This window comes from Micropterus dolomieu, linkage group LG04 (genome assembly GCF_021292245.1).
Source record: "Micropterus dolomieu isolate WLL.071019.BEF.003 ecotype Adirondacks linkage group LG04, ASM2129224v1, whole genome shotgun sequence".
NCBI lineage: Eukaryota > Metazoa > Chordata > Actinopteri > Centrarchiformes > Centrarchidae > Micropterus > Micropterus dolomieu.
In genome coordinates, this window is record NC_060153.1 from 14920655 (window position 1) to 14943426 (window position 22772).

Here is a 22772-nt window from a genome sequence, read left to right on the forward strand (position 1 = left end):
TACAATCCTCAGATTGAGACTTGAAAAGGTGGTGCCCCGAGGTGAAATCAAAGCAAGTTAAATTCTGTTACTTTCTGATAGTCGTCTTCTGTACCAAATGTGTTTACGACACATATTTTTGGGGCCTCTAAAGGCATTTACACTACACTATCAATACATTGTAATTAATTAATTTCATTCATACATGATTCAGCAGTGATAGTGGACCTAGATGCAAAGGTTTATGTGCATTTGAGGCTCACAGCTGATGATCAGATAGTTTGGAGAAAGAGCTAGTTCCTCAGAGTAAAATCAGCACTTACCTCAGCATCAATCTTTCAAAGAATGTCTTAAAGAGAAGAGTTCAGAAGTAAAACCGCTGTGACAGTATGTCGTTCTTGATTGGAGAGATGTCGAGTACTATACTTCAGCTCTGATTGCTCTTAAGTTTGGAACATTGGCATGCCTTTACCACTGTTTTAAAACATTTTCACCGAACTGTAATGAGGTTTGAAAACCTCTGCTCTACAATGATAAAGTAACCTACATAAAATTAGTGGGGCTATATGTAGTTTTTTTAAAAGGAAATTAATTACTTTTTTTGCCTTACAGGTTGTAACCTCACATACAAATTAACCATTCACCTGCTTTCTTGGTCACTTGGAACAGCCACAATGCTGCTACCTATGTGAAGAAATCGGGTCAGACTTTCTGCTAAATCCATCGGTTTACATAGGCTGTGACATTCATGCGTGCTCCCGAGCCTCTGGCCTACTGATTCTTACACACAGCGACAACACCGCAGCTAACCAGATGGAGTCTGCTAACACCAAAAATGACCGGCTCCTAACACAGCATGGACTCCAACACAAACTCTACGTATGGAGGCCAAAGAAGAATCAGATTGACGCTGGGCAAAAAGACATGTTGGGTTTTAGTTGGCTCAAGGTAGATAATGTTAGCTTGCTAACAAACAGCCAGTTGCTAACGTTATCTGTTGCAAAATACTGTTTGCGAATGGCATGCCACATTACTTCCCCAGCAAACTCTGGTACCACTATTATGTCAAATGGTTGAATTTAGCCTGCAAGAAATGATGTAACGGTACAAAGCAAATGTGGAACACTTTGTTTCTAAACACAATAGCGATGAAGGCAGGCGCAGCTAGCTAGATTAGCATGGATCTGGTGTTGTTTGCTTCGTAATGTTCAATTTAGATTTATTGTCGTTTTACCGATACTCAGGCACACGGCTTCTTCGCTGGTCTCAGTTGCCGTAACTTACGTGACCCAAATAATGCAATATAACGGCACAGGACAACGACACAGTAGAAGACCCATTCAATACAGTAACATTACTTGATATGGTAAAAGTGTGGCAACAATCTCATTTATAATATTCAGTCTAGCTCATTAACCATTTTCGTTATCATCCAATATAGCTTCTCCAATGAAATATACATAGTTATAGAAACACCTGCAAGCTATCTAATGCTGACATATCATGTTGGCTAAATGCAATGTACCGCTCAATGCTCAATGTACCATTATCATGCAACTAGCAATGTCAAGCTGATAAAAATATCACTGTAATGTTGCAGTGGGAGTTTACCTGCGTTTCCAGCATTTTGTGTGAAGCTGTTTCCAGTGTGTCGATCTCTGTTTTGGTTCGAACATGTGCACATGCATGAGCACATGTTCGCGAAGGCAGTGGTTGCAAACGGAAACCTTACCGTTGGAGGCCACTGATAACTGCACACAGCCCCTTTAATGCAGACTTGCAAGTTTCAAGAATCTGGTAATTGACCAATGGAAAAAGAGGAAAAATGCATCGAGAAAACTGGCCCTGGGCAGCAAATGATAACCTGATATTGCTATGTATATAGCTATGACTGTTTCAAATCAAGTGCAGGTGTTTATAAAATACTCATACGTCATTGGGTAAAATAAAATTAGACTGAGAGGCAAGAAGACAATAAAGAGACCACACTACACAGGGAGTAAGAAGTATATAACCAAGTGTATTCCCTCTGATAATGTACACATATTTAGAGTCATCTCACTGGAACACTTTACAATAACATTTAGAAAGAACAGGAAGATAGTGGGAGGAGTATGCTTGGAATGGCGAAAGAGAGACAAACGTGGCAGGAGGGTGAACTGATGGAGCCTGTCAAATGAAATGGCTGCCATCTTGTCTCTAGCCATACAGACAGAAATAGATATAAAACAAATAAAAACATTGAGGATGGATAGAGCCTGCTTTCTCCACAAGGTATGGACTTAGGTTTAAGATGACAGATGTAGGATGGAATAAAAGGAGAGGAACTTTTCTCCCCTGGAAAAGGAGAATGTGTGGTTTCATGATCATAACCCAAATTACATTTGTTCAATTACCAAAAGAAAATACATAGAAATTTCAGTTTCCCAGAATCATAGTCATTTTTTTCTCCAAACAGGAATGATAGCAGGGAAAACGTATTTCTCTTAGTAATGGGATGAGAGTCAAATATTTAGACATTTCACAAACTTTTTTCAGGATTTTTCTTTTCTTTTCATGGTACAGTTTCCTTTTTTAATAGAGATGAGAAAATTGGAATACTAGAGTTCTGTTGTACGTCTTCCAGGGAACTGCCGTTCACCTTTTATTTGTGTGCTCTTCCCACAAAGTTTGCTTTGCCCATTGGCTGCAATCAGTCCAGTCAGGCTAGAGAGGGGCGAAAGACACAGTCGCTTTTTCAGCTGCGAGGTATCTCTCTCCACAGTGGAACTCCAGCAAGAATGAATTCAGAATTTCCCTAAAATGTCTCTCATTTCCCCAGAGAAAAGAATAAAAAAAAAGAAAGAAGAGCAAACCAAAGTGACTGAGTCTCGCAGCAAGGCATTGCATCAGCCGCACTGTTCATGAGAGGAGTGGGGTCTGGGAAACGGGGGTCTGGGTGGTGAAACTGTTCTGACGTCAAAAATCCTACAGTCCGTCTGCGCTGCGCATTATCAGCGTACTCTCACTTTCCCACTCGCTCACACTTTAGGTCCATAGGTTTCTGCAACGTCTATACATATATTTATAATTATATAGAACAGAGTTCATCTTGTTTGCTGGAGGTTTTTTCTGTTTTTCGGTTATTAGTAACTGTAAGGACGTGACACAGTTTCTCTGCTGGCCCACTAGGGGGCGCCTCAAGGCCCCAGAAACACATGACATAGATCTGCTGGAACAAAAGATGACCAAGGGGTATTGGCCTCAACAAGTTTTGGCGGATAAACGTACAAGTTAGCATCCATAGTTTGGAGCGGTGGTATCTCACATAGTTGCTACGTTTAACGTTGTTATGATCATCAATCATCGTCATATTTTTTGTTTTTTAAACTCCACAGAAAGAAAAACAGTTTTTTATCTCTTTTTCGTAAATGAATACTACATGCTTGAAACACGGCAGAGTTGACGTTGCATCAGCTGCTGAGCACCGTAGACAAGGAGAGAAACAGGAGCAAATGACAGGAAGAGAGAGAGAGAGAGAGAGAGATCTGACAAGAGGTGAGGGATCAGAGATGTTGAACACTTACAGCGGTGGGAGAGCTGTATTAGACACAGTGTTTCTGTAAGCTGGCAGTATATTGATTTTACAGATGGATGTCGAGTTGCTAATTCAAGCCTAGTTGGAAAATAATATGTTGATACTGTCCAAGGTGACGGCTTACACCACAAGCTTGCCTCAGAATGAAGTACAGACCTTGACACAAATACTGATGGTGGTGCTTTCTTACAGTACTCACGATATTAAATAACCTATCAAGTGCTAATCCATAAATCACTGTTTTATCAGCATTTGGTACACGGTTGTTGGCACAGTATGTGTTATGATCTGAGGTGTAATAGCCTTTCCTTAAAGCCAGACCATGGTTAATAAGAAGTAAAATCAATCAAAGCAATGCTGAAAGGTGTGAACAGAACCATGATGATCTTGCCATCTTACTTTGCTGGCTCCCTCTGATTAGACTGGAATTGGTAACATGTATGGCCACCGGACAATACTGAGTATTAAATGAATTACCCTCAATGTGGTGTTTGTCATTTTCCATATACTGCCTTTTTCTCTCTCTCTCTTTCTCCCTCATCTCTTTCCTTCTCTAAGTGCGTCTTCTGTCTGTCTCTGTGTGTCACGGCGGTGCTCCTCAGACGTAGTACTCTTTGTCTTTGTTCTTCTTGTTCTTGGTGACCGTCTTGGCAGTGCTGGGCTGTTTCTCCTTCACCAGCGCTCCGTTACTCTGTGTGGCTGAGTTGCTAATGTAGTTGCGACTCTGGTCCACCTGGTAGGAGCCCTCGTCGCGGTTGCGATACTTGTACATGGCGTAGAGCAGGATGAGAATGCAGAGGGCGGCGGCCGCAACGATGCCCACCACCATTCCTGTGGTGCTACTGGACTGCTGCACCTCCACGGCACCCGGAAGACCTCTCTCAGGAGATGTGGGGTCTGGAGTGGGAACATGGGGGAAATTTGGGGGGTAGGTTATTCCTGGGACTCTGCGATGGCCTGGGTCTGACGAGGGATGGGCCGGCGGCAGCAGCACTTGGTCCCGGGTGTTCATTTTCCCGGCGGGGATTTTGTTGTTGCTACTGCTGCTGCCGCCGCCGGCCGACTTGATGCGCGGGCTGAGCTGGTCGGGGTTGGCCGTAGGGGTGGAGGAGAGAGGTGGGCGATGGGAGTTGGGAAAGCGGGAAAAATGGCGGTCTCGGGGGTTCTGGACACCGCCCTCAACGGCTGGAGGAGGAGGAAGGACAGTCCTGTCGGTGACCAGGGGGGAGTTTTTGTAATAGTCCTCGTCATCCGACTCGGTCATCTCCCCCGAGCCATATGCCGACACCTCGATGGTCTCCTCGCAGTCCTCCTGGTCCAAGGGGCAGGGGGGTCGGCCATTGGGCAAAGGGAGGGACTCTTTGGTGGTTTCGAGCAGGGTGAGGAAAGGGCGGTAGGTGGTAGGGGGTGGGGGGATTACTGGGTAGCGGGTGGCGATTGATGGGGGGTCTAGGGAGTCCACTGTTATTATGGGCAACACTAATTCACCTCCTAGGACAAGAAGGAGACAATGAAGGAAAAGAGTGTTAGAGACCACCTGAGAGAGAGAGACCACCTCCAGATCAACAAAAGAAAAACAGTTCAAATGAATACAGCAACACCAGTATTAGAACAGCACTAAAACTTAACATGAGGTTAGTTATATAAGTTTAGTTAGTCTGTTCTATTTAAAAAGTTAATATGCTGACTTACTATGAACTGAAATAAAATACAAGGTGTAATAAAATACTCTATGCTGCATCTGTTCTGACCAATCTCCCTATACTGCTTAGACCTACATGTTATATCACTAATACAAGATAAAAGTAGACTACAAATTACACTGAACAACTTAACATCTATTGTACTACACAGCCTATCATTCACTGCTATCTTACCTATGCTTGCTACACTAACGCTCAGATGTTTCTGCTGTGATTGGTTAAATAAGATAGCAAACCACGAGGTTCAGGTCACTTACATCAACAAATTGGCCGCATGATTTTTGCATGAAAAAAAATTACAAAAAGAAAGCTGTGTAAGATTGTTCTCGGATATTGATAAACAACCCCCCCTCCCCCCTCCTTTACATCCTCTCCTTATTTGTTTCTTTATTGCTTAAAAATAAATAATCACAATGTAAAGAAATATATTATTGAATTATTAGTTTTTCTCATGAAAAATGGGCTCAATGCCATTTCCCCCATTTTAGCATGGTGGTTTCAATGGCTCATTTCTATATAGCTTAATCTGCATGCAAACCCCCAGGGGCTGCTGCAGAAAGCTCGCTGCCCCTAATTTCTAACCCAAACTCTCAGTACATACTACAGTACACTGAGAGACAGTAATAAACACCACTGCTCCCGGATGCCCACTTCCCTCCCAAACACCACACATAAACATGGGGCAATGGTGTTCTTCTTACAGCCACCCACACTAGTGAACAGTTAAAAATCATCTCAATGAGCCAGAATATGTTGTCAAGCTTCAGTTATGTAATCTGATTTTTAGCCCACTATGAAATGAACATCCAAATTAAATTAATATTATTGGGTGTATAATAACATATAATATGTAAAAAAAAAAAAAAAATTAATCAATTTCATTCAGGAGGAATCCCTCTAACATAGACTGCTGGAGCCCCAGCCGGTGTTAGTGGTTAAACATATTAGAAGGATGTTAACAGAAAATAGAATATCATTAACAGTGTGTTTATACACTACATTGGACTTCATAACAACTTTCTCTTCAGTCTGGTAAATGTGTAAGGGTCACAGTTAAGGAAACATTTGAAAACATGGCAGGGGGGATTAGATTATGGCACATCTTGGGGGGGAGAAAAAAGGGAAGGTAACAGCATAACATGACCAAAGAAATGCCAACATCAGCAGCACAAAATCATGACTTTGGCTCTTTGTTCATTTGATGAAGTAAATCAGTGTGACTCAGAGGGAGAGGGGTTGGATAAGGCAGTTCAGGGACGATGGGGGAAGTGTAAGGTGGGGATCTTGGTATTGTAACAATTCTCCCGTAGCCTTTATTCAGCTCAGCAACGCTCAACCCCCCAAAAACCCTGAGCCACCCACCCCCAAACCTGGTCAGTTATACAACCATACATTTTCAATCAAAGAACGGCAGAAGGCTTTGTTGCAGAGGGTGATGTTAACAAAGCCACTAAACATATCAGCATATAACAACACACTTGAGAGAAACAGGCCTTGAAATGAAGCAAAATGTGAGAGCTGTAAAGGAAAAAAACTTCAACCCTTCTTCTAACTTCTTATTTTTGAACCGGTGCTGAAAAGCCTAGTTGCCATGGCAACGCTCAACTTATTTCTCTCCATTATATTTTCTTTCTTTCTGTGTTTGAGGACTGTGTTTCACCTTGAAGGCTGAGGGGACAGCAGAGTGTGGTGCCACATTTGAGGAACAAAGAAGAGCCGCCCGTAAGTAGGATTTTGCAAGTTTAGTGCATTCCGAAAAATCTTTGGTTTTGTGGAATAACTTGTCAAAGTCACAGGAGAAGAACAAAAAAACTGTTTTGGGGGACCTCAGTGATAGCTCCTCAGGGATTCAGGACGTTCGTGTGACTTAGGGGTGACGGACGAGATGGTAATGTTGCTATCTTTACTTTGCCATCTGCCTGCATGGTAAGAAAGTGCAATTTCAAGCTTTATACCTTCTGCTCGGTGTGCAGCCAACCAGTTACTGAGTAGGTACCACTATTCACTGTGTGCCCCACTTACAGCACATGTGACTGACATTGCACACACAAAGGGTTGGTCTCGTTAGGGTAAACACTTCTTGTAATCATTGCAGAACCAGGAACACATGCTTAACTTGTTTCCTGTCTAAAATCTACCTTATATGAACCCAGAGAACAGTGCTTGAAAAAGGATAATCAGATATTCAGGAGAGAAATAAAGAAGAATATCTTTAAGAGTAAAGGATTGTTCCGACAAATCAGTCACATCACTCTGCTGCACTCTTGTGCGTAGTAGAGCCAAAGCCTGAAGGCCGTATGGCATCATCTCATATGACTGGCTGGCAGGGGCTACTAGAAAAATAATGAACCTCAGCCCTCATACACAGTGTGAGCCACATCTCAGCACTCAGTTATCAAGTGAACCATCTTTTCATTTCCTGTTGTGTGACCCAAGCCTACTGCACCCATAGTTTAAACCAATCAACAACTTCAACTGGTCCCTTCTCCACGACTGCACCCTCTTCTCTCTGTATGCAGCTCTGATTGTTCCGTTGACACCCACAGGCAGGTTGCTGACAGGAGAAAGTTGACTTGAGTAAGAAAAAACGTGTGACAAGTAACATGTATGTTCATGGATGTGTTCTCCTTCTGAAAGCTGCCAAGAACCACAGACGGATATAAAACCAGAGGAAAACCAGGATTTGATGGATCCGTAACATGCAGGACATTTTCAACAAGAACATGATGTATTTAGTTGTTTTTAACATAGACCAACTCGCCTAGTGCTACAGCAATGTTTGTCTTGACTGAGACCAGTTCTGATGCAAACAGTGCTGAAAAATACGTATAGCATGACTCCAGTGTGTGGGTGTCTCTTTCTTTACGACTGTAAATTTAATATTTAAAGCGAGAGAGGCTGAAAGACATTCAGCCCCACTGAGTTCGAGTCCATTGATTTAAAAAGCTGAGGCAGTGGAACCACGTGTAGCCCACATGATGAAATTTTCTTCTTTATCTTTACCCACACGCCACTCCACATCACTGCCAGTATGAGTCATCCCCTTCTATTTACTCAAAATGAGAACGGGGCAGATGGATACTGATGCATCTATGTCAGTCTACTAACAGACATTGTTACTCTGCCGATCACGTCTCCCCGCTCACATCCATTTGAAATATTTAGAGCAAAAAGGTTGTTTGGAGTTTTAGTATTCTATAATTCAGCTTTGATTAGGCTGCAGAAGGAAAGAATAATGTTTTTTCCCGCGCTTGCTTTTAAATTATACCACAATAAATACAATTCTGGCCATACAATCTGTGCAACTTCATACTGTACATGCGACTCCATAAACTGTTTACAACTGCTACATTTTCTGCTGTCTCCTCATATCGTGTCACACTGAGAGTCACATACTGCAGTAAAAGTCAGCTCCCTACAGCTCATCAGCACCTTGATCCACTCCTCAGAGCTGGCTGGATTTGTTTTTCTAGCACCTCACCTTTCTTTCACCTCATGATGGTATAAATTTTAGACGTGCACAGATACATCAAAATCTACTACTTCAACACCTCCCTGCTTTTGTATCGGGCCTGTTCATGACCCTCTTCATGGTACCAATATCTTGTTATGTTCTCCTACCGTGGTGCTGCAGCCAGGTATATCTGCGGCACATTTCTTTTCCACAGTTAGCCTTCCTTCAAGTGGATTTATAAAATTAAACTGCAAAGCTAACTGGCTCCTGAAAAATGTTTTTTTCCCCCACTGTTCTTCTGGAAGTCACAATATTTGTTTACAGTTTTCAAGTGTAAGTAGAAAGACACCCTGCTGAGAGAGAACCCATTCTCCACTCACTGCTCTGGGTTAACCTCAGATTTTAATTATGATTTCTATAAGATTTTGCAAACACTGATAGTTTGGAGCAGAAATACTTAATGACAAAATGCACCCTTGACTGATTGACACCAGAGATTGTTTTGAGTTGTTTAAAGGCATCTAAATAATGTTGAATAATTCCTTTGTTCGGGTTTTGTTATGTGCATTTGACAATAGACTGAGCTGTGGGAGCACCAGCCTCTGCAGGCATTTCTTTTAGATCCAACAAATACCCTACAGGTTCCCCTGATGCTTCTCTATGAAAGCTATGTTTAATCTTTATTGTTCTTACCCGAGTGTATCGCCGATGACAAAGTACAGCATGTACAGAAACTACTGTAACAGTAACACTGTTCAATCAGAAGGGTTTTTACATATATATATAAAAATATACACACACACACCCAAACCAATCGACCAGGGTAGGTTTTATCCCACGCAAGCTCCGAGTCACACTGACTAAGGGGGCTCGGCGCTCTGTGTCACACCACATCTATCACCCAATCTCTTAGTTTCACTCCTCGACCTAAAAAGAACATTTGCAGGTTGTCTCTATAGCGTGTCGTCTGATGAATTATTGAGGAGCTCCTCAAAGCTCTGATCTTGTCAGAGTAAAACCGATATAGCACCTAAGACATCCTGGGACTGATAAGTAGCTTGGAGGTGCGAGGAAGTGAGGCCGTGCTGAGGCAGGGAAAATGCATAAAGTGAAATATGGAGATAAAATGAAAGATATCTAATGAGCAGGACTTGATGGAGAAGGAGACGTTTGTATAATTACTTCTCTAATTGTGTGTTACTGTGAATATATTTAGTCTCTATAGATGACTTTTCATGTATGTGTGTTAATTGAGCGTCCATGCGAAGATACAAATCTGTGTGTTCACTTTGTCACTCTATCCCAGTACGTCACACAGTTTCATCTTTTTAATCCAGGTCCCCATTTCCTAGGTCTTGTCACTCTCATGACAGAGGCTCATTAACAACTCTGGAGGATCAAAACCAAAGCTTTAATTGGGTGATTTCATTAAGGCTCCCTAACAAAGTCAAATCTTAATTAGCCTGGTGGGAAAGGCAGGAATTTCAGTCCGCGCCCTTGCATCCTCTCCACTACCTTCTCTCTCGCGTGCTCTCTTTTTCTCTCTCTATCTCCGTCTCTCTCCTTTCCCCCCCATTTCTCTCTTCGGCTTTGAGCGCAGGGGAACGTGACACACATCTCAATGAGGGTCAGTCCTTCACAAAGCAGTCCTCCCAGCTCTCTCTCCCGCTCATCTCTTCCTCGGGTCTTTTTCTCGGCGCCCTGTGCTTTGTCTATTTTGCATCCACTCTGAGCTTGTCAGCAAGTGTGCGACTTGAGGCTGCCCCGCAATCATTGTCTGAGCTTTTCACATCGAGGGTCATCATTTAGCACTAGACAGCCGAAAAACTAGAAAACAAGTTGTATCCCTTGAATTGTGTACTACAGCTGCAGGTTAACACATGTAAAGCAGATGGAGCTCCACTGGCTGTATATACTGTAGGAAGGACTCGTTCTGATCTCTCTTGGCTTAATAGAAAATCCACAGCAGTGCTTGATATTTTTTCTCCTTCCTGAAGGCAGTTCAATAACACCGAGCTGCATTCTAAAATGTAATTGAAAACACTGGGAATTGGTCCTGTCGTACAATGACTACAGGCCTGTGTTCGTCGAGCAGTGATGGAGAGGGGACATGTTCTGTGGACAATGTTGATTCTTCTGTCCTTGTACACAGTTTTCACAGAGGCTTATCCGGCCCCACTTGCTCGCCACGCTGGAACTCTTGTGGCATCTGGAAGGTGTGATACGGAGCATGTACGTGCGCACAAGCTTGTTTGTTGTTTCTCAGGAGAGACGGCTGCAGAGAGAAAACTTTACACCCACAGAGTGAGAGAGAGACAAGTGTCTGTATGGAAAGGTGAGCATGTCTGCCACTGTGTGTGTGTACGAGACAGAGAGAGAGAGTGAGTTACGTTTCCCCATGGGAGATTAAGCCTGGGCATAGCATCCACTGAAAAACTCTCATTTCTCCTTTCGATAAGAAGGGAATTGAGTCTCTATTTCTGTCCCAACCACCTACAGAGAAAACCGCAGGAGAACGCTATACTTGAGTTTCTCAACACAGGTTCAGATCAGTTTCTCCTCACACAAACATACCGATTACTATAATCTCCTGCCATTTACAGTCCAACATATAGTCTATTCAAACCACTAATCCCCATTCCTAAAAAAAAAAAATACTTTTAAAAATGTAGCCCAGGAAAGTGAAGTGCTTTTCACGGAGACATCCCAGTGATGCTGATCCTTTTTTTGTCATGTTTAATGAAGGTTTGCTCTACCCTCATTAAAGTAGATTTATTATGAGTGGATCCAAACTAAGATTAGTGATACATTTTCACTTTTGCAATCTGATACAGTCCTTAAAGCTGGGGTAGGCAGATTATTTCAATTCTCCTTATATCCTGACAGCAATCAAAAAACAAAACCTGTGTGCACTCTGTCCGTGCACTCATTGCGCATGTAAATGTGTTTTGGGGGAAGGGCTTTGGACGGAGGCCTGAAGGGAGGAGGTGGGATTACTTAAACAATGTTGCTGTCTCCTGCTAGTTTCTCCAATGTTAACTACCAGAGGTGTAACATTTGTTTAATGACTTTCATTTACCATTATAAATCAAAATAAATAATTTCTATAAAAGTGGCATTGCTTACACTCAAATAAATATAAATAAATTACATAAAAGGAATTCCAGGGAAGTATTTTTGTTACTGTGTGGAATGGGGAAAAAAATGGAAATAATTTTAGAATTACAGTGAGGGAAAAAACTATTTGATCCCCTGCTGATTTTGTACGTTTTCCCACTGACAAAGAAACGATCAGTCTATAATTTTAATGTTAGGTTTGTTTGAACAGTGAGAGACAGAATAACAACAAAAAAATTTGAAAAACACATGTCAAAAATGTTATAAATTGGTTTGCATTTTAATGAGTGCAATAAGTATTTGACCGCTCTGCAAAACATAACACGGCCCGTTCTTTATCAGCAGTGTTCCAGTTAACACATGCTTCTTTCAATAAAGCACTTATTTTCCCCTGTGTGTAATTCATTGAATACTCTCATCTATAAGACATGACTCGACTTTAGAATTTACAGCAACAGATTCCTTCGGGGGAACTGCGTCAAAATTACGTCCACAAAAGAAAGACGCTTCAAAGGAATTCGTCGCAGCCACGGCTGCTGGCTGAAGCCATCCACTGCGAGGATTCCAAAACCTTTTGTACCTACTAGTCATTTCAACACCAAAATAGGTGGAAATAGGGTCAAGGTTTATTAATAACAAAATTATCCTTTACCCCTCAGCCTGGAGAGATGTGGTGCTGTGTGTAAACATCACACAGGAATCAGTTCCAGGCATTGGTTGTTATTTCCACTTACTCTGCATTTGAAAGTTCTTCTTTAACTTAGTTCTTTACTTTGATAAACACCTTTGGGACTCATTGAAATACTGGCCACTTGGTGTCTCGTACCTTGGCTCTAACATGTATCATGAAAATCATTACTCTCAACTACACTGTAAGGTCATAAGTCCATAGCAATAACACTGCTATAGATGTCGTGATTACTTCAGACCTCGCTGAGTGGTGGCTAGAAAAAATATGTTTAATATCGCTGTCTTTGTCTTGCATGTGCTTGTGCTGGCAGGACTAGCATCCACAGATTCCTCATTGCCAGCAGAGGTTTCACCATGCCGTCTCACCACGTGATTTGTCGTGCTACTCCTCTACTTAATTGCTCTTGAACTGACCTTACAAAATTGCCAGACTTTTGAACAGTTTTCCTTCATATAAAATCCAAATGTCTTCCAAACTTTAGATTTTAGATTTGATGGTTCACTGTGAACCTTGTCTGTCCTCGTTTTTACTTCGTAAGCAACGCTACGCAAACATTCTGCGGGCATGAGAGTCACGTGCTTTATGCTTTACCTTTTACGAGAGTGGAGACGCTTTTAGCAACAAAGCTTCAGTCAACCGATTTGAAACTTCAGAATCAGGCCATCGACTAGTTCATGAAACACTTAGATTGATCTAGAGATCTGCATATCAATATAGGCGCATTTTAACTTTAAAACCGGTTTCTGATATGTATCAGTGAATCGTTTCCCCCCCTAATAAACACTGCTTATATATAAAAACACACAAAGTGAGAATATGTACACTTTGAGCACACTTAAGACCAGGAGTAGGCATTAATTAGAACTTGGAAAACTTATTTTCCAGGTTCTAATCGAGTTTCCATGTGTTAATTCAGTTATCTCTTGTTTACATGTTTGTTTACATACATTAGGTCAAAAAATCAGTTTAAGTATTTTTATATAACAAAATCCCGCCCTTATCCCTTCCTGTAAAACATGAAAACCCCCATATTGCTCTAATAGCTAGAGTAGTGTGCATTTGAAACTCAACATTTCCAAAACAGCGTGGTTAAGATTTGATTAATTCACAGCTGATTCACAGCTCAAACAGGCGAGGGACTTTGAGCTATAAAGAGCTCCAACTCTTTACTGTAAAAATTTAAAAAGCGGATACAACTCTGCATTGTGCTGCATGCGCTAAATCATGCCCACTTTTACTTGGTCCAATCAAATTTTAAGGACAATTTAAATCCCTTTTGTATATAAACCCTCCTCACATATTTTACAGTTCACTCAGACATACGTCACATTACTGAAGATAAAGATGCTCTAACTTCTGTTTCACTGACTTCAACTAAAAATGAAAAATATATTAACAGATTAAATCTAAAAATAAACTGGCTAATAGCAAAGTTGCTAGCATGTGTTATTAACAGGGTTCCAGAAGAACAGTTGCTTCAATTTTCCCTAGAAGTGAGCATTATAACAGCATATATACTGGCAATGTTTTTATGATAGGTTTCTTTGAGGCATTGTGGTTTTCATCCCACCCACACCAGAGTAATTTATATCTGCAATGCCATTTAGCAACAACAATCTTGTCAGACAGGATCTTTCAGGATAAAATGTCATTAAATGTGAATCTGCATATCTTTATTTAGTCTCCTAGAATTTTGGGAGGCCTGTAGACAGTAATTTTAATCACATTGCTTCACTGTACGGTGCGTGGTTCTTGGCAGTTTTCAAGTATAGCCAGCTTAGTAGACCTAGAAACCACAGAGGCAGGGAGTAAAGCACACAACCTCCTGTCATGGTGTCAGAACATTACTTGACCCGCTGTTCACACGAACAGTGCCTCAGCCACCGGGCCTGCCAGGCTACAGCTGTGTGCTGTACAGAACAAGCTGCGTTTCCATGTTGAAAATGTCCTGCCTTGTTAAAGTCGGGGCAGGAGATTGGTGCAACAGCTGGGGAAATGCCAGATACTACCACTTGGCTGAGCAATTGATGGACCACAGTGCTGCTGACTGCCCGCTGCTTTGAAAACCAATAAGAAAGGGTACACATACGGCCAATCAGAGCCGCATATGGAGGGCTGTGCAGTCACAACATGTCGTATAAAAGTGGAGTAAGGGAAGTAGCAGTATGCTAGGTGAGTCTACTTTTGTTTCTAGACTGCACTTTTTGATACCAAGTACTAAGGACAGAACTCCCTGAGTTGACTCACCATTTCCAGGCTCACACTCATCTAAATCTTCGTCATCGCTAGGACACTCAGCTGATGCTACCAAGAGGTCATCCGCATTCTGGAAGAACAGAGAAAGCAGAGGAGATGGAGTCAGGATACATTTTATTGGTGTGGAGAAAACACAGAACATCAAAGAGGGCTAAGAGTCTCTGGGAGCCATAGTCAAGGTCTTTGGTTCCTACTTAAACACAAGCTAATGCAAACAGGAGAGGCACACTTTAAAAAAAAAGGTTGTACATAAAAAATCTTTCTTCAGTTACTACATGAAGATGTATTGTATTGCAGTTTTTAGTAGTAGCAAATTTGCTGAAAATATGTAATTCTTACAGACTAAACACTAACCAATCAAAGAGGTGTAGAGCTTGTCAGTGCAGGGTTTAAAAGTCCAGCAGAGGTACAGCAGCAGGGCCTCAAGAAGAAAACTGATTAAATCTGACAAGGTGGTTCCAATTTAGTAGCCAGGGTTTGTCCTCACTACTGCATGACTCACACAGCTGCGTGTCTAGACACCCAGACACCCCTCCTCTCTTCTCAGCCTCTGGTTGTTATTCAAGATGGGGTCATCCGATTGAAAATGGGGGGCTTTTATCAGCATAATTGATTCAAGCGCCACACTGCCGTGCAGCGTTTTCTCTCTGTTGGTAATGCACAGCATGGGTGTAATAATTTATTAATCACATTGTGTGAGTTTGAGAGTGCATTCACATCACCTTGCTCTGCCAAATGGGCCTAATGATCCTGCTTCAGTTTCCCTGCAACATCTTCATCAGACATTCACTTACATTTCTATTCCATCCATGCAGTCAGCTGCTTCACTTTTCCAAACGCCACATAAAACAGTTTATAATGAAACCTTTCAAATGTGCACTTCTTTAAATTAAGCAACCCGGACATCAATAATTGCCAATGGCAGGGTGTGTGTGTAATTTATTGGATGGAAAATTGTCACATGAGGCCCACTAACCCAGTGTGCTGAGAACCGCTGGAGGAGAGCTGAAGGAGTAGCTCCAAACTCCAGTTTGACCCGGTCAGAACTTTTCTCATCACTATCCAACTGCACAATGAGACAACTTTGAACCGTCTTGCATCCATCCAAACTAATCAGAGAGATCACAAACACCTGGGAGTTCTTTCGACTTAAAACAGCAGTGGCAGGGGCGTAGCTTGTGCTCTTAGTTTTATAACACCCTGACACCAAATATGCGTCAGAGTGTGACAAGTGATGACTCCAACTGTTTCATGGAAATCCACAGTATCAAGGGGTGAAGGGAAGAAAAAAAGACCCCCCCACACACATCAAAAGGTAGATCTTTTATTCTAAGCATCAAAGCACATAATTCCTCTAAGATCAAAGCTACAGTTAGGCAGGTAGCTCAGAGCTGTTGGAGAAATTGAAATTTGGGTTTCCGCTCACTTGCTTTCCGCCACCCTGGCCTGTCTCCTGTCTCTGCTGTATCTTGGCAGGTGCGGAGGATATTCATTAGAGCACCATAGTTCCTGTTAGCTTTGCCCACTGTGGTATTTATAATGCTGGAAGTTGAGCCAGCTATTTGACTGTATTTTTACATTGCATTCTTATGCATCACCGCAATAATGTGACATTATGCATTCTAGACCAGAAACCATCATGTCATGCTTCTATAAATAGACGACAGACAGGATTCAACTCCTGTTGTGGGTTTAGACAGAGAAGTGAGAGAGGTACAGTACAAAAATGGGAAGTCCATTCATCAGGTGGATGGGACATGACGATAAACAGGATGACTTTAAAGTGATACATTGATATGAAACAACTAGGAGACACAGCTGCAATGTTTCACTATTTTAATGCAACTGAATGTTCAGACCTGGCGTTTGAGTTTGCACGATGAAATCACATTGATGTCCCCAACCCCCATGTGGCTCAACTTATCCTCTCCCTTGGCTCTTTGTTGGATAGCCATATTTTGAAAACAGTTTATTTTAGATCCAAATTGATTATTCCTAGGGATGCACCACATCCTAAAATATATGTTCATATTTTAGTTGGAGACCTTACTGTCTTGTCCTCGCTTTAAAGACACCTCAAGTAAAAACTGACTCAACTCACCGCGCTCTCCCCTACTTATGACAGAAATATACTCATCAACATCGGAAAAGGGAGTGCAGGGATTAAATTCATCCAAGTTTTGTTGTTGTTACTGTTTATATTCCTCCAGATGCAAATTAAAAAATGCAGAACAGGAACTGTATGAGGTCATCAGCAGTTATATGACAAAACAACCGGATGGTGTTTTAATTGTAGCTGGTGATTTTAATCAAACAGAGATTGATATCTGTACCACTGCCCCCTTTACTATTGTTTATTAATTGTTTTCTATGTGGAACGTTGGGGTACTGTGTTCACCTCTCTCTCTCCCTCCTCTTTCTCTGCCTCTTCCCACAAACCAGCCAAGGCAGATAGCTGCCCACCCTAGTCTATGTTCTACTTGAGGTTTCAACCTGTTAAAGGGGAGTTTTTCATTGCCACTGTTGCCAACTGCTTGCTCATGGTTGGGTCTCTGTAAATATTATTACAAAGAGTACAGTCTATACCTTCTCTATATGAAAAGTTAAATGAGATAACTTGTTATGAATTGGCGCTATATAAATAACACTGAATTGAACTGAAGTGAGATTCTGTTTCAACCTCTCTTTTATGACAAAGTGAACCCAGCCAGGCCTCCCTGGTCTAGCTTGTTCTGCCTGTGGTGGCCTGTTTCTATGGCTAAGCTGTGTCTACTCAGTCTATACATTGTTAGAGTTTTCCTTTCCTTAGAGTTTTCAATCAGTCACTGTGGTCAGGTAGGCCACCTCCACCAACATATGACTAATATAACTGATGCTAGAGGTGAAAGGGCAGCTTGCAGGTTACTTTTCTTTGATAAACTTATGCTTAACCTTTACTGTAAAAGCCATAAGGGCATTTTGGACATTCAGTCTGACTGAAATGGATGGCTACCTGTCTACTTACCTACCTGCAGACCTACCTCTGCCTATGCACTCATTGCGCATGAAAGTGTTTTTTGTGGAAGTGGCTTTGCAAAGAAGCCTGACAGGAGGGGTGGGATTCTTTTGGTTGGATACTCTCTCATGCTAGTTCTCCAACATTGCCTACCCTAGCTTAAATGGTAAACTGGCATTTACAATGCTGTGTTTAAGTGTGGCTCAACACTTTATCTACTGTAAAAGAGCCTTATCAGTCATGGTGCTATTTACGCTGCTATTTACTGTGTGAATCTATGATTCTGATTGAGTTTGAGTTCTACTGTATGTGCGATTTGCTTTTTTCCGTGTGTTCAGCTATGATACACACCACTGCTCATGCTAAATTTTTCCCATTTTTCTTCTATTTATTCCAAACTGCTGCTGCTGCCATGAATATAAAAACAAACAACAATACTTCCTGTGCACCACAGGCTTTTTCCCAGGACAGACATACCAAACACAGAGTGTTTAGAAGAGAAAATATAAAAGATTTCATACAGTGTCGGCTGCCTCTCAGCTGTTAAAAATCAATGTAATTCTCAACCTTTCATGGCTGTGCTGAATTTGACTACTACGACTGTGACTACAACTGTTTACTCAAGCAATTTTAGAACAACAGTTATTCTTTTCCCTTTCTTCACCCAACCATGTCTGGTTTATTTTCTGTCATTATCGAAGGGGGAAGCTTGCCAGACACCTCAAGTAAGAAATAAATTCAAGGATAAAAAATATTCAGTCACACTGGGACCATCTGTACAAATAGACATATTTGTACAATACTGCCTCTATAATCGTTAAAATATGTGGATGAGTGACTTATTGGTAATATCTATTCATTCTCATGCACATATCCTTAATGCTATTTTGGGCTATTGTGACAATATACTATGTTCAGCTAGGTACATAATAATAACAAAGAAAAAAGTGAAAATAGATTCATAGCAATAAAAAGCACTCTAAAGGTGGGACTCTGCTTTTTTATGACCAAACATAAACATCAGTCAGCAAATGCAGTACACATTAAGGCTTGTAACAATAGAGAAGCAGACAGCACTCGTAGTCTTTTGCTATCCTAAAATGGTTCCAGATAATTTATCAAACAGGGCGTTTGATAAATTATCTGGAACGTCTATGGCTGCCAATTTCACATCACAGACCGCTGCTATAAAAGCTTGTTATACGCTGAACATGGAAGAGTGTTTCCGCCAAGAAGTCTGGAGGCCAGAGATATGATATTGAACTGAGTGGATGGCTACAGAGTCAGGTTCCATTGATCTCATGTTTAGAGAGACGATGCAGAAACACTAAACCATGGACCCTTCATCTAAATGAGTCATGCCAAGTGGGCACGCTGGAGACAGTGTTGTCTGTAAAGGAGCTTTGACTGACCTTTTAAGTCCAAAAATGTTCACTTGCTTGTAATAACATGGCTGTCTCAACCATTACTGAAAGAAAGTTCTTGGGTGAACATTTGTGAACACGGCAGCCTTCATGTCTTTTGTCAGCTGGCATCATAGCACCATACTTTGATGAGGCTATGGAGGCTTCATTAAGTGATTATTTCTAAATGTACAAGATGAAGAAAAAAAGCAAACAACAAACAAACAGGACTTGATGCACAACCGACATTCTAAATTCCATATTCTTTGAACGGGTTGTTTGCAACACAAAGTGGTGTGAATTGCCTACTTGTGCCGTCAACAACTTCACCTTGACTTCGCTCTAATTGGTGCTGCGGCGTTTATTCAAAATGAGACAGATAGGACTTTCAAAGGATGGAATCTGCTAAGGTTTGAGATGATGATAAAGGGACAAAGAGTGAGCCGGTCTAAATATATTCTAAATCTGCTGATCATGGTTGTCAGGGACGAGCACGAGTGGCTTGCTGACTGATCTCAGACAAGCTATGTCGACATGAATCGCGCTAATGAACACAACTGAATAAGTGAAATGCGCTGGTAATTGGCACCTTGCCTTTGTGTTTCCTGCTCCTTCATAAAAGTTGTTGGACAGTTTATGTTTAAAGTATAAAATGGAAAGTTTTTTTTATAGAAAACAGCTTTCAAGTAGTTGTTACAAAGTAAGTACAAAAACATAGAAATAGCTGACATAATGTACATCCAGCATCGACATGGAAGAGATGTTTGTATCTCTTCCTGTGACAACCTGGATCACACACAAAATGCTATGCAGCAAAGTCTTTTTGCACAACACACAGCTTGCAGCTAATGATATTGGGCGTTAACTACAGCATATTCCCTCCTGGAACACATGGAGCCTGTTAATAGGTGTTTTTATGAGCGTAGTGGGCCTGTATGACCCGCCTCTTCCATCTTCCAATATGTGGGCAACAGTGCTGCCCTACTGTTTGTTAATTGTTGCTAACCATGGTGGTGACAGCCACCCATAGCCCATGTGGATAATATCAGACCATAAATCATAAGTCTTTCACGAGTGTGTGAGTCGTGAATATACATTTAGTTCTTTCAAACTCTTTTTTGTTTTTTTCTGTTTTGTCCGGCTTTATTGCCAAAACAAGCGTATTGGAAGATGAAGACGGGGTTTTTGGATCAAAGAGCAGCAGACCACGATCCACCCGGCCCAAACAACCAGACCAGGCTCTGGACTCTGTTTCCCAAATGTCAGACTGTTTATTGTGAAGATGAAACTTTCATATTATCATCTGGTCGCTGCTGTTTACATTTATCCCAGATGCAAATTCAAAAAATGCACTGTGGAATGTTCGGGGTGTATACGTGTATGTAAATATATAAATATGTCACCATATTTTAATATAGGCCTACAATTTATTATATGTTGTGTGTGTAGCATGAAGGAACTACAGATTTTGTTTCGTTTATGCAGCCTTGTGCTGTATAATGACTAATAAACTACCTTGTACCTTGCACATTTATTGGAACTTAAGTCGTTGTGCTGTTGCTGCCGAAGGATTTGCTTCATTATGTTCCTCCCCACCTCCAGTCTTTGCTGATATGTCTGGATGTGTTGTAATTTCCCGCATCCTACCACATCTGGGGTTTAGTGTGCCATATCTTCTTGGAGGAAATCAAAATTGCATTGTTGATTGATCTAATAGCTCTAGCCACACAAAGCTGTTATGTGTCTCCCTCTCAGGGCTGTTTAAATATCTGAATGTGGCTAAGGACTAAAAAGGGGAGGCTCACACACAAGACAGTGCTGAGTATGTGACAGTTTGACCTTGCAGCTGACGTATGATTTCTTTTGAAATGCACATTCACGTGTCCAAGGAGGGCCATCTGGTTACTTGGCCATGCTGTTTAATCTTTCAAATATTTTGGAGGAACTTTAGAAAGCCAATTAAAAGTAACTGGCAATATCTCCCCAGTTCAATGACTCAAACGCTTGCCTTCTTTACTTACAGCGTTCTTCACTGTATGAGTCCTATAAACAAGCTTGGATCACAAACTCATGACTGCTCACCTGTGTGACACTGTCCCTCAAAGTAGAGCGCTGTTTGCGGGTGGTGGTTGTAGCCATGGTGGTGGTTGTCTCCATGATTGTGGTGGACATATCAGCCAGTGGGGTAGTGGAGGTGGTGTCAGTAGTGAGCACCGAGGGCACGTCACCCACCAGCCGCAGGTTGCCCTGGGTCTGGACATTGGGGTCGCCCTCAGCTGCCAGTTTGAGCACCTGCAGGCCATTGTAGTACAGGCCTGAGATCTGGCCCTGGAAATGGCGTCCCTTCTCTCCACTGCCACCAATTTTGATGAACGCCTGGCTGTTGAAGATGGTCAGCTGGCGACCTGATATGTTAGAGATAAGGAAGATGAAAAAATGACAAAGAAGAGAGAGGAAGTGGAGGTAAGAGAAACCATGGAAAGAGGGAAATAAAAAGAGGGAAAAGGGCAAAGAATACAAATTAGTCGTGGTCTCTGGGTGAGCTTGCACATGAGCAAACACAAAAGTAATACACAGGCACAGTGTGAAACGGGGGAGATAGAGGTACTGTTTCAATCACATGGGATTTCCTGGGTAACACTTTAGGGAGATTGGACCCTGGTTTGCAGCAGTTGTAGCCATTATGGGGCAGGGCACGTGCCACTTTCTCAGAAAGGCAGCCCGAATCTGGCAGTCAAATAAATTGCAGGGGCAGTTGGATTGACCCTGAGACTGAAGGTTCACAGAGAAATGCATCTCATTTGCCCTGAGATGGAATATATTAGAACAATGCTGGGTCTGTGTCATTGACCTCCAATGCACCTGAGCTGCACAGTGATAAAGTACCTCTGCCAGCGGAAAAAATGTCGCCTCGCTCTGCCACCCAAAGGAGGGAAATAAGATCCTCATTGGAAGGAAATGTTTTATTCAACAGGGGGTGTTCCTCTCTGTGGTCATTACCATTCATCTGAATGGATAGATGGATGAAGGGAGGATAGGGTCAATCATTTAACCAGGGTCCAATACTAATGTGTTACCAGGACTTGTGGTTAAGGAGTGGAGTAGGGGGCGGTCTGACAGGTGTAGTTTTTCTCCCTGCATTTTCTCCAGTTGATGTCAGCTTGGTTTCATTTATTCTTTTTCTTCTTTAAACCCCATAGTTGCATCCAGGCTCTCCTTGGAATTACTTAAAGGAGAAGGAAGGGAGAAGCCAAAAAGCTTTTTTATGGATAAGTCAATTGCTGTGAGGAAAGAGGGGAGTATTTGTTTGTGCATCGTGTGCAAACGTGTGCATCTGAAAGCAAAATATAGACTATCTAGAGATGTCATTCTACAGACCTCCGAAATGTGTCTGTAATTGTGTGTAATGATGACGAATGAGTTCTCTGAACGTCTTTTGAAAGTTGCAATTGTTTTCTCTGTGGGATTGCAAGCCAGCGAGGACAGCCTTCTACTCATCAGCATGGAAACACTAGGGACGGGGCCTGGGTCCCGTTTGTTTTCAATTAAGAGAGCTGAGAGGGTACTTCATCACTGTAATTATGATTTACTCTCCAT

At 41.8% G+C, this 22772-nt stretch overlaps 1 protein-coding gene across 1 annotated transcript; it reads right to left on the minus strand.

Annotated features, from left to right (window-relative positions):
- Positions 1-1979: 1979 nt before the first annotated feature.
- On the minus strand, positions 1980-22772 carry LOC123969698 (neurexin-2-beta-like). The gene is made up of 4 exons (XM_046047318.1): positions 22766-22772; positions 21258-21580; positions 14769-14847; positions 1980-5047 (listed from the first exon to the last, which is right to left on the minus strand). Exons 1-4 carry the CDS (start codon positions 22770-22772, stop codon positions 4155-4157), a joined length of 1302 nt encoding a protein of 433 aa, XP_045903274.1. The 3' UTR covers positions 1980-4154.